This window comes from Schistocerca nitens, chromosome 5 (assembly GCF_023898315.1).
Source record: "Schistocerca nitens isolate TAMUIC-IGC-003100 chromosome 5, iqSchNite1.1, whole genome shotgun sequence".
Lineage (NCBI taxonomy): Eukaryota > Metazoa > Arthropoda > Insecta > Orthoptera > Acrididae > Schistocerca > Schistocerca nitens.
In genome coordinates, this window is record NC_064618.1 from 281,899,022 (window position 1) to 281,912,478 (window position 13,457).

Consider the following 13,457-nt stretch of genomic DNA (forward strand, 5'->3'; position numbering starts at 1 on the left):
AGGTTACTTTAACGTCTGTAGACGTCTCTCCATTGAGAACAACATGCTGTGTTCTGTTTGCTAGAAACTCTTCAATCCAGCCACACAGCTGGTCTGATATTCCGTAGGCTCTTACTTTGTTCATCAGGCGACAGTGCGGAACTGTATCGAATGCCTTCCGGAAGTCAAGGAAAATGCCATTTACCTGGGAGCCTGTATCTAATATTTTCTGGGTCTCATGAACAAATGAAGCGAGTTGGGTCTCACACGATAGCTGTTTCCGGAATCCATGTTGATTCCTACAGTGTAGATTCTGGGTTTCCAGAAATGACATGATACGCGAGCAAAAAACATGTTCTAAAGTTCTACAACAGATCGATGTCAGAGATATAGGTCTATAGTTTTGCGCATCTGCTAGACGACCCTTCTTGAAAACTGGAACTACCTGTGCATGGTTGACAACTGATGAATGGTCAATGGTGCATGTGGACGTGCTTCAATACGTCTCTCCAAAGCATCCCACACGTGTTCGATGGAATTTAAGAGGGAGGAACAGGCAGGCCAGTCCATTCGCTGAACATCCTCTCCACCTAAGAACTCCTCCATGTGCGCTGTTTGTTGTCACTCACTGTCATCCATAAAGATGAAAAGCAGACACGTATTCCCTGGTCATCAGGACTCAACTCGACGTGAAGGTCATAACTGGAAGCAAATCTATTCAATTCAATGGGATTCCGGGCCAAAGACGTATCAGAAGAGTGGTGGAATACCAACCTGACTGTCGCCCACCATATGGCTCGACAACGAGGAGTGATAGTTGACACGTAACAGTCTAATAGAAACTTATTAAAAACGTAAATTTTAACCATAAACAGTAATTTCTGACATAGAGGTGAATGGAAATATGTACTTGTGAGAAAGTTACGAAGAAAACAGTTACGGAATCTTAATTACACTAATGTGTAGAAGTCCGTTAATTGGTAGGAACATTTTATATGATATGAATCTTCTGTAATTAGTAAATATAACAAGTGTATTGTTAACATTTGACACCTAAGCATTTATACACGATACAATTAGTATATAGACTAGAATTAACTCATGTGTTTAATATATAAGAATCTAGGTAACCATTGAAATGTGTCATTTGTTTTAGGATGAGAGTTTTAGTTGTTAATTAATGAAATAATAATTTTAAACAATGCCGAGGATTGTTCGGGATTGTTCAGTAAGTATAAATAGTTAAGCCATTTTGGCAAAGGAAGTCAGTCTGGTTTTGGATTTTGAGCAGTGAGCATGTAGCTGCTCCTTTTGTATTGTAAGTATTGTTTGTCTTTGTAATAATGCTTTACTTTGTTTTGAAAGTATAATAAAAATGAAGAAGCTTAACACAAGATTAAACTAAATTAACTCTCCAGTAGTTAAGTTACAATGGCTGACAATGTACTCAGGACGACGGCTGAGGCATACCATGAGTAACTATATACAACCCCATTATTACGAGTTAACACAAGTTATATAGTCTTGGGTGCCATTTCTTTTCATAGCATGACCGCTTTGGTTGTCATCCGTTGCACACTAACAGAGCAGCGGTACGTCGACGATATTCTACAGCGCGTTCCGTTCACCCTCAGGGCAAGCCATCCTGTGCTTGCATTTCAGCAAGGTAACACCCACCAGCACACGACTAGAGTCTCTACTGTTGTCTTCAAGCTTACCAAACCATACCTTGGCCAACTAGGTCGCCAGTTCTCTCTTTAATTGAGAACGTTTGGCCGACCTCTGTGACAGAGCCGTTCTACGCGCTTCAGTCCAGAACCGCACTGCTGCTACGGTCGCAGGTGCGAATCCTGCCTCCGGCACGGATGTGTGTGATGTCCGTAGGTTAGTTAGGTTGAAGTAGTTCTAAGTCTATGGGAATGATGACCTCAGATGTTAAGCTCCATAATACTTAGAGCCATTTGAAACGTTTGAGAACATCTGAACCATTACGGTCAGAGCCCTCCAAGCAGCTCGGCATTTTGACGACGTAACGCGCTAATTGGACAGAATTTGGCATGTTATCCCTCAGGAGGACATCCGGCAACTCTGTCAACCAATGCAAGTCGAATAAAGGCTCGAATAAGGGCCAGAGGTGGACCAACACGTTGCTGATTTGCTCAATTTGTGAAGCTCTTTGCCTTGAATAAATCATGCACTTCTTCTGAAATTGTAATAATTTGTTTGTCTGAACGTCTGTGTCACATCTGCCGATTTCCGTCCCATTGAGATAATTTTTCCTTAGTGCGTCTTTTCTTTCTTTGCGTTAAAGCGCAAATGGTGCCCTCCAGAATGTCAACTCCGTCGCACTGCGAGTATCCAGAATATCAAGGAGCAGTTACAAAAGCTGTGGACCAGTTTGCCTCAGGAGAGGATGCTACGGAATCACCGAATCAGTACGTGCATCCAGGCCAGAGAGTGTGCAACGTCAGACTGATAGTTGGACACATATTGCAAAGCTCGTTGTATATTTTATTCAATTTTGTTATCACTGAAGTGACATCACATACCCTCTCAAACAGTGAAGTTTCATTCAGTTCTCTCCTCGCCTTCTGGATGTTTCCTTTCTCTGTGAGGCAATCTATTAGTTCGCTGGTGCTGGGTCTGATGCACAGTGTTTCAACCTGACCGTAATAGTGAAACATCGATAGAGAAAGTTACATATAAAAAGACTATCGCGAGTAGCCCCAGTTCCCTACATCAGTGCTGTTCGAAATAGGTGGCTGTAGGTCTACTCACACAAGACGTTGTTGAAGGTGCCAATGGTGTACTCGGGGCCTCCCGCTGCCAGCTGGGCTGCATTTGCATCTTGGGCCAAGGCGTCCTGTGGAAGTAACGGAATTTAACATCTCAGTTCACAAAATCATTTAAAACAACTACTGCTTAAAAAGTACGGTAAGTTTAGCTTACCAGAGTTTCCCAGTCGTCAGGCAAGTCGCCGGTGTAGCCCCAGGGATAAAGTACGTACTGAAAAGAAATTACGCGTTCATTATTAATCTCTACTGAAGACACAGAGTGTATTGACACTCTGATAGTACTTTAAATAAACGTAAAGTGAAAGCTAGAACTATATTAATCACCAGAATGAGATTTTCACTCTGCAGCGGAGTGTGCGCTGATTTGAAACTGCCTGGCAGATTAAAACTGTTCGCGGGGCCGAGACTCGAACTCGGTACCTTTGCCTTTCGTGGGCAAGTGCTCTGCCATCTTTTTTCTTCTTTTTCTTTTTAATCTTATTTTGTTCGTTGCATCTGCTCGGGGCGGACGTCGTAAGACATCCATTGAAGTTCGTTGTTGATCGATTACCTCAGTTTTTTTATTGCAGAGGGTAGTTAACCCTCTGACCGAACACGCCGAGCTACCGTGCCGGCGCCATCTGAGCTACCCAAGCACGACTCACGCCCCGTCCTGACAGCTTTACTTCTGCCAGTATCTCGCCTCCTACCTTCCAAACTTTACAGAAGCTCTCCTGCGAACCCTGCAGAACTAGCAGTCCTGAAAGAAAGGATATTGCGGAGAGATGGCTTAGCCACAGCCTGGGGGATGTTTCCAGAATGAGATTTTCATTCTGCAGCAATATCCTTTCTTTCAGGAGTGCTAGTGCTGCAGGGTTCTCAGGAGAGGTTCTGTAAAGTTTGGAAGGTAAGAGGCGAGGTACTGACAGAACAGAAGTAAAGCTGTGACGACGGGACGTGAGTCGTGCTTGGGTAGCTCAGTTGGTAGAGCACTTGCCCGTGAAAGGCAAAGGTCCCGAGTTCGAGTCTCGGCCCGGCACACAGTTTTAATTTGCCAGGAAGCTTTTTATATTAATCACATTTTCTAAACACAACATGTAATTTCGTCTCAGTAATTTGCAGGTAAATATTGTCTAAATATCACGTCACTGATTAGCAGGAGCTCTCGTTCCATGCACAGTGAGGGCAATCTCTGCCAACACCTGACGTGTCTTCTCTAATTTACGCCCAGGAACACACACATGCAAACATAAGAGTACGGAAGTGTAAAAAAATTCTATTCACAAGGTTGGCAATACAACCTACAGAGTAAACGAATGAATAAATCAAAATACTGTGCTGACTGTGGAACACGTGAAACTACAGTGTTATTTCTCTTGTGAAGTTTACAAGAGTAAAGTGAAGTGGAAAAAACGCAAATGCAGGATAACAAAAAGCAGATTCATAAATGTCGAAAAAATTGTTGAAAGTCAATGTGTAACCCCGTTTGACTTCAACCTCCGCTAACGACGAGGGAAAAAGCAATGCACTTCAGAATATGTAAACAACAGCGTAAAACCCCCCTAATTGTACGCCAAATTTAAAGAGAAATACTGTTTTTAATCTATAAATAGCAAAATTTAGAGGCATATTTTGTATACCATTTCCAGAATCATCACTGATATTCTTTATAAGAGGGGCAGTCAATAAGTCATGGTAACTATGGTATATCGTGCGGACGTGTGCTATCACCGTAATCGTAGTTAATACACTCGAAAGCGGGGAGCAAACACTACCGAAATCAAAGGGCAGATTGCGATCGCATGAGAAGATGACTCCTTATCAGTTCCTGAATCATTCAGTATGAGAATGACAGTGCTACATGATGGATCCCGCCACACCACCCTATTCACTCGACCTCAGACCAGGAAACCATTGCGTGGGAGCGGTTTGCAAGCAGGGCGAACGTCCTCACAGCATTTCGGTGACAGGTGGCACACACTGATGGCATTCAACGCCTTCTGCATCTTTGGCAACATTGTGTTTATATGCACTGGAGGACTATTTTGAAGCGCAGTTGTTGATTTAGAACCAGTTTTGCTCCGTTTGTAGTCGTGCACAGTAACTTTACACAAAGTTCCAATGCGTGTGTTTCATTTCAGCCTGTACCGTAACGTCCTGTACTGGAACCCTATTTTACGTTGGTATTCACATAAACACGACCGTACCGGTTCAATAAACATCTCGGAATTCTCATGTTGACTCACTATTGCATGATATAGTTGGCACTACTTTCGGAACGACCCTCGTAAATACAAGCGCAACGCGGCTGATGAAGAACACTCTTGAACTTCTGTAAGCTTAAGACGAAGAAACCCGTAATAACTGATAGTAATAATGTTTATCATGTAGATAAGAAAAATTTGTGTTTTGCAACTAAATGTTTGTTTTGTTTTCAAAAAAATATGCTTGTCTAGTCATGCTTGACATCACCAGTGGTCCAAAACGTAATGAAAATTATTTACTTATACATATTTTTATGAGTTCTATAGTGTTTCCTGGCTTTGCATTTAAATTATCTAAATATTTACAAATATATGGTTGTGATAAGTGCCTTACTTTCAGTTTTCTGTTCCTTTCGTGTGTCCACTGGTTCCTCTGAAGGCACTATAGGAGCGCACTACAGATTTTCAATTGACAATTTCTCTCATTTATACATTTCACCACACACAACCTTTTCTGCCGCGCAATGCACATACTGCAAAGTTAAATGAGGGATCGTGGGAGCTCGGACAGTTACTGCCAGGTATTTTACGGTAGTTGCCGTTTCCAGAGCTCTCTCGTAAGCAGTGTAATCGAATAGTAGTTGATCTCCTCGCCCGCCAGTTCATGCTCCAATAATCAATCCTCTGTATCTCTCCCTGCAATTCGCTATAGACTTCTGCCACAGGCACCTTCATACAGAAAACTGCATCGTCTGCGAATTGACTCGCGGGGCCTTCGAGACTATCCGCGCCTCAGTACACTACCATCGTTTAATATACATTATAACACCATCTTTATTTTGGCAATTCTAAAACAGAGTTTCTTCTTGTATATTTTCAACCCTTTTATCATGAATATCATCCCGTTTCATTCAAAATTAATGTGAGGTACTGGCACACAGAACGAGTACTCTGTGAGAAATTTACACTACTGGCCATTAAAATTGCTACACCACGAAGATGACGTGCTACAGACGCGAAATTTAACCGACAGGAAGAAGATGCTGTGATATGCAAATGATTAGCTTTTCAGAGCATTCACACAAGGTTGGCGCCGGTGGCGACACCTACAACGTGCTGACATGAGGAAAGTTTCCAACCGATTTCTCATACACACACAGCAGTTGACCCGCGTTGCCTGGTGAAACGTTGTTGTGATGCCTCGTGTAAGGAGGAGAAATGCGTACCATCACGTTTCCGACTTTGATAAAGGTCGGATTGTAGCCTATCGCGATTGCGGTTTATCGTATCGCGACATTGCTGCACGCGTTGGTCGAGATCCAATGTCTGTTAGCAGAATATGGAATCGTTGGGTTCAGGAGGGTAATACGGAACGCCGTGCTGGATCCCAACGGCGTCGTATCACTGGCAGTCGAGACGACAGGCATCTTATCCGCATGACTGTAACGGATCCTGCAGCCACGTCTCGATCCCCGAGTCACCAGATGGGGACGTTTGCAAGAAAACAACCATCTGCACGAACAGTTGGACGACGTTTGCACCAGCATGGACTATCAGCTCGGAGACCATGGATGCGACTACCCTTGACGCTGCGTCACAGACAGGAGCGCCTGCTATAGTGTACTCAGCGACGAACTTGGGTGTACGAATGCCAAACCGTAATTTTTTCGGATGAATCGAGGTTCTGTTTACAGCATCATGATGGTCGCATCCGTGTTTGGCGACATCGCGGTGAACGCACATTGGAAGCGTGTATTCGTCATCGCCATACTGGCGTATCACCCGGCGTGATGGTATGGGGTGCCATTGGTTACACGTCTCGGTCACTTCTTGTTCGCATTGACGACACTTTGAACAGTGGACGTTACATTTCAGATGTGTTACGACCCGTGGCTCTACCCTTCAGTCGATCCCTGCGAAACCCTACACCTCAGCAGGATAATGCACGACCGCATGTTGCAGGTCCTGTACGGGCCTTTCTGAATACAGAAAATGTTCGACTGCTGCCCTGGCCAGTACATTCTCCAGATCTCTCACCAACTGAAAACGTCTGGTCAATGGTGACCGAGCAACTGGTTCATCACAATACGCCAGTCACTACTCTTGATGAACTGTGGTATCGTGTTGAAGCTGCATGGGCAGCTGTACCGGTACACGCCATTCAAGCTCTGTTTGACTCAATGCCCAGGGGTATCAAGGCCGTCATTACGGCCAGAGGTGGTTGTTCTGGGTACTGATTTCTCAGGATCTATGCACCAAATTGCGTGAAAATGTAATCACATGCCAGTTCTAGAACAGTATATTCGTCCAATGAATACCCGTTTATCATCTGCATTTCTTCTTGGTGTAGCAATTTTAACGGCCAGTAGTGTATATAAAATAAATTATATAATACTAACTTAACGCTGGATGTTTCGCTCGTTTAGACTGCATGGCCTGCACAATTTCTTTGTTTTTATTTAATCGAATGTTTATGTTGTTCACAAATTGCTACATCTAAGCTTTTCACGGTAATTAAGGTCATATAAGCATGACCTTTTCTGAATGTATTTGCGAACAAAATACGACTCTGGTAACTGGAGTCCAAAGTTTTCGTTAATCATGCCTTCTGCATTCTTGTGGAGATACTTCCATAGCAAGTTTCATCCCCCCACAAATATTTATTTATATCTAACAGAAAAGTGAAATACCAATGTTCGTAAATTTAGCTTTCAAATATTTTCTTAAAAATTTTCATCCCTTATTGCACTCCCTTAGGGGTTAAATTTTCAGTAATACTGCACTGCAACACGTATTTTTTTATTTCTTACCCAGAAGCCAGATACAATTTTTCACAGATGTAGCCCTAAAAGTACTTTATTAGTTCATTAGCAATTATTTATTTTCAAAAATCTATCACCCACTATTTTACCCCATTAGTGGTTGAATTTCCAAAAATGCTGAAATACGGATTTTTTATTTTCTAGCTGAGAAAACAAATACCAGTTTTCGTATTTGTAGCTTCAAAATCTCCTTTTTAGCGACACACTTTCAAATAGCCTTTTATCACTTCTTTCACGCCCTTAGGAGTCGAATTTCGGACAATATGTTTTTAAACGAAGCCTACAGTATAAGATCCACACCTTCTCCAAACATCAAGTTTCTATCCTATGGGGTTTGGGCTGGGCGATGGTGAGTCATTGAATCAGTCTGATCCTACTTCATCCCCTTAGGGGTTGAATTTCCAAAAACAGTGAAACACGTATTTTTTCATCTCTAACCGAGAAGCGAAGTTCCAATTTTCAAACATTTATCTTTAAAAATGCTTTCACAATGAAATACTTTCATAAAACGGTTCACCCCTATTTCACCACTTTATGGGTTGAATTTCCAAAAACAGTGACATGTATATGTTCTAATTCTAGCAGAGTAACCAAATAAAAGTTTTCATAGATTCAGCTATAAAAATACTTGCACAATGAAATGTTACCTCAGAAACTTTCATCCCCCCTTTCACTCCCACAGGGGTTGAATTTTCAAAAACGGTGAAACACGTATTTTTTATTTCCAAGTGAGAAGCCAAATTGAAATTTTCATAGGTTGAACTTTAAAAAGGCTTTCATAATAAAATATTTTCATAAAGAACCTCATCCCCTATTTCACCTCCTTAGGAGTTCAGTTTCCCAAAACACTGAAACAAGCTATTTTTTATTTGTGTCCGAGAAGTCAAATACCAATGTTCATAGACGTAGCTTTAAAAATACTTTAGTAGTTCATTAATAATGATATATTTTCAAAAAAAAAAAAAAAGCTTTCGCCCACTATTTCACTCTCATAGGGTTCAGTTTCCACAAATCCTGAAACATGTATATCTTTATTTCTGACAGAGTAACCACATTAACCAAATACCAATTTTAGTAGCTCTAGCTTCAAAATTGCCTTAATAGCGAAGGTGTGGTACAGGTACGTCGATGATACTTTCGTGGTGTGGAGCCATGGTGAAGAACAGCTCGGTGAATTCCTGAGACACTTGAACAGCCTCCATGCCAACATAACATTTACCATGGAGGTAGAAAAGGACAGGAAACTGCCATTTCTAGATGTGCTGGTCACAAGGGACGGCGAAAACCTGGGACACAGCGTGTATCGAAAACCGACACACACGGACCGATACCTGCACAAACTGTCAAACCACCACCCGAGCCAGAAAAGAGGCATGATTAGTACGCTCGTAACGAGAGCAGGACGAATATGTGAGCCTCAACACCTCAAACGAGAAATGCAACACCTGGAAACAGTTCTGAGGAGCAATGGGTACTCCACAAATTACATTAGAAGTGTAACAGAGCTAAACACTCGGCGAAGTAAGGAACCAGAAAAAGAAATGTCGGGTACGGCCTTTCTGCCATACATTCCCAGAGTGACGGACAGAATCGGCCGTATATTGCGCAAACACGGCGTAAAGACGATTTTCAAACCGACAAGGAAGATCAAAGAGTGTCTTAGATCGGCGAAGGAGAAAAGAGACCCACTTGCAATGTCGGGAATATACCGTATACCTTGCACATGCGGAAAAGTTTATGTCGGAATGACTGGACGATCCATTAACACCAGGATCAAAGAGCATAAGCGACATTGCAGGTTGGGGCAGGTGGAGAAATCGGCCGTGGCAGAGCACGCACTGAATGAGAGCGACCACGTAATAAAATTCGCCGACACGGAAGTTCTGGCTGTAGAGAAGCACTATCACACGCGCTTGTTCAGAGAAGCTGTAGAAATCCAAAAACACGCGAACAGTTTCAACAAGAAAGAGGAAAGCCTTAAGGTAAACGGATCCTGGCTTCCCGTACTGCAGCGAACGACCGCCGCAGGTAGCAAGAGGAGAACCGCACCGGAAATGACCGCGGAGAAGCCCTCGGACGTTGGCGCGCCAGGTACATATAGTCTGCGGCCGCGAGCTCGCCTCCGGGCACCAGAGCGGCCTGAGCTGGCGAGGTGAGCGCATCGCTGGTGTTGCGCGCTTCGCTTACTCGGCCGCTGAGAGCTCGAGAAGAGGTTTTCTGTGCTGTGGGCGCTGCGGAGAGCAAATTGTCGTGCGTTGTTTTGACAACGCGTGCAAATTGTCGTGTTCCGCGCCTCGCAGCATGGGAAAGAAGCGTACGCAGAGGAAACCTGCCGCTACGATGGGTCCTTCGGTTGTGCAACTCACTGAGTCTGCCGACCGTGCAAGGAACTCCAGAGAAGACGAGTCTTAGTCTGTCCCCCCATTGTACGTCAAGTGCAAAGGCGGGTGGACAGCGCTGTTCGACACCATGACGAGCTGCGCTCGGAACGAGGTGGTCTACGAGTCTGTCGATACAGACTCGCTGATCTGCGTTCGAGCCGCAAACGTGGCCGACCACAGGGCGATCAAGGTCGCAGTGGCCGACCACATCGTCGACGCGCCGCCGGCGCGTGAGAAGGCACCTTCCGTAGGAAGGATGAAGACGACTAAGGCACTCCTCCGGGGGTTGCCTTGGTGCTGTGATGAGGCAGCGGTCCGGGAAGGGCTGCTGCGAGCCGGGTTTGGTAGTGCAGCCGCTAGGTTGCACAACCGAACCAACAGGAAGAGGGCGCCGCTCTATGCCGTGACCGTGCAAACGGTCGACGGCGGGAGCGACATCTTCGACTTGCGGAAGTTGCTGGGCTTCCCGGTTACGACGGAGGCTCTCCCGACCGCCATGGATCCTCAGCCCCAGTGCTTCAGGTGCCAGGGCGAGGGCCATGTAGCGAAGTATTGCCGCAACGCGGCGCGGTGCGTCAAGTGCTCAGGAGAGCACGACAGCCGCGCCTGCGACCGCGGCAGCAACGCTCTGCCGACTTGTGTCCGGTGTGGCGGCCCGCACGTCGCCAGTTGGCGCGGCTGTGCGGCTTTCTCAAGCCGCAGCCGTGCCGGGGGCGGCGAGGCGGCCGCGGCCGCACCGACGCAGCAGCAGAAGAGAAGACGACGTCGGAAACGGCGTAGGGCGCAGAACAGCCCGGTGCAGCTGAGGGAAGGCGCAGCAGCAGATCCACCTGCCAGGGGCGGGGACGGCCGCTCGGAAACGGGTAGCCAGGACGCAGCTCGCCTTCCTGCGAAGAGATGTGACCTCGAACTCGGCACCGCCGTGAAGGAGGCCACAGCAGCCCTCAAAGCCGTCATGACGGCGGAGAGGGCTGCCTTCGCAGCCGCCGTGGCTGCAGAGAAGGAAGAGGCCTTGAGGCAACTGCGTGCAGTTTTCGCCCAAGGCCTCAGTGCAGTCGTACCTGCGAACACTCCTGCGACCTCGCAGAAGGATGTTCGCGCGCCTATCCCAGCTCTTGTTCCAGCAGCAGCGCGGGTGAGAGGCGCAAAGAAGAAGAAGACAACCGCCGCCGCAGAGGAGCCGCTGGCGACGCCGACTGCTACGGGACCAGGCTCCGCAAGGGGACGAGGTGCCAATAGGCCAGTCTTCATTGCAGAAGCGTCGCCGCCCTGCCGCGCCGAATTTGTATGTTACAGGGAGTAAGCCACTGCGGCCGGCCCAGGAGACTACAAGCGAGCCCAGCCGCAGCACCGGACTGCCCCAGCTGACAACCACGCAGTACATAGGTAACGTTGCACGATACCTCACGCTAACCCCCCTCACCTTGCATGCTCTGTCGCAGCTAGCAAGCCGCTACTGCCCTTACCACCCGTCCTACTGTCGCAGAGGTTTTTTTTCCCTTGGCGCTGGCCTTGGCACTTTTTTTTCCTCTGCTCTTAAAACCGCTACCCTTCGATCGTTTTCGACCACTACTATCTCCTGATGGACCATGTTAATGAGTAGTCTTACCCAGACGCATGGATAACATCACAGCCTGCATCCTGTGACGTCTGATTCAAAACTAACATGCTTACGGAGGTGACAGTAAAACTTTTGTGTTGGTCACCACGTTGGTGCGGGCGTGGAGGGGCCCCATCCTTTACGAAAAAAAAAAAAAGCTCGCCTCCAGTTCACCACCGGCAATGGAGGGTGAAGCTTTGACAATGCCAGCCACTCGTGCTGGCGAAACGTCAGAAAAATCATTAGATGAACGTCGGCCGAAGAACCCGAGACAGAAGCCAATAGGCAGTTTGTTAAGTATGACGTGTTTGTAAGACGCTAACTCCCAGAGCGAAAGTTGGACATACACATGTTGTGTGGTGAGTGTAAGAAATGTGCTTTTCATTCGTGTACCATGTACTCCAAAAGAAATGCCAGTAGACGTCAACCTCTTAATCTTTTCAAACAATGCAGATGATGTGATGCGGCTTATTACTGCTGCCTGCGTTGCAATTTCCGCTCAAATGCTAGCATCTGTAAAGCAGTCGTTGCTTGCCAGAATGCAGGCTTGTACTGCCGCTAGTGATCGTCACTTTGAGGACAGGTTTTGAGGCTACGTTGGTTTTTTCGTGTCAGTCCTCACGGAGGTAGCGCATTCACATTTTTTTGTCTTTCGTTTGGCCTAGGCAGTGCCCTGTTTAACAAAACGACACAATTGGAGACGTATGAACATCTGTTTAGGGCTGCACATATGAAGCCTTGTGAAATTCACATTCGTTTGTACTACCACATGGAACAAACAACTATCGCTGTTTACAGTCTTAAAGCTGCGATATCTAGTAAACTACTTGCACTAGACTCCTGCAACAGACACAATTGACATTGTAATTTAGTTTACTGTCATTGTGGTCCTGTCAATGGGTAGTGATCCACTGAAATACTTTTACCTTTGCTAAATAAAAACACGTTCGAAACTTATAACACTCTATTTAAGAGCTACAGAGATGGGTCCCTGGTCACATTCCAATCTGTGAAATCCGCAAATCATCAGTTGCTTCTTCCATTATCAAAATACCGGGTGATCAAAAAGTCAGTATAAATTTGAAAACTGAATAAATCACGGAATAATGTAGATAGAGAGGTACAAATTGACACACATGCTTGGAATGACATGGGGTTTTATTAGAACCAAAAAAAAAAAAAATACAAAAGTTCAAAAAATGCCCGACAGATAACGCTTCATCTGATCAGAATAGTTATAATTAGCATAACAAAGTAAGACAAAGCAAAGATGATGGTCTTTACAGGAAATGCTCAATATGTCCACCATCATTCCTCAACAATAGCTGTAGTCGAGGAATAATGTGAACAGCACTGTAAAGCACGTCCGGAATTATGGTGAGGCATTGGCGTCGGATGTTGTCTTTCAGCATCCCTAGAGATGTCGGTCGATCACGATACACTTGCGACTTCAGGTAACCGCAAAGCCATTAATCGCACGGACTGAGGTCTGGGGACCTGGGAGGCCAAGCATGACGAAAGTGGCGGCTGAGCACACGATCATCACCAAACGAAGCGTGCAAGAGGTCTTTCACGCGTCTAGCAATATTTGTTTTTTTTTGTTCTAATAAAACCCCATGTCATTCCAAGCATGTGTGTCAATTTTTACCTCTCTATCTACATTATTCCATGGTTTATTAAGTTTTCAAATTTATACT

General features: G+C 45.5%; 1 protein-coding gene and 1 non-coding gene across 2 annotated transcripts in view; one reads left to right on the top strand and one right to left on the bottom strand.

Moving 5' to 3' along the window:
* Window positions 1–13,457, bottom strand: part of LOC126259524 (carboxypeptidase B-like) — a 93,008-nt gene that overhangs the window by 15,579 nt on the left and 63,972 nt on the right. The window contains exons 7-8 of the mRNA XM_049956390.1: window positions 2,929–2,985; window positions 2,758–2,842 (exon numbers count right to left, since the gene is read on the bottom strand). Coding sequence (XP_049812347.1) covers window positions 2,758–2,842; window positions 2,929–2,985 — 142 coding nt within the window. The remainder of the gene's footprint in view (window positions 1–2,757; window positions 2,843–2,928; window positions 2,986–13,457) is intronic.
* Trnas-uga (transfer RNA serine (anticodon UGA)) lies at window positions 3,719–3,793 on the top strand. Its single transcript has one exon. It is a non-coding gene; the product is annotated as a tRNA-Ser (tRNA).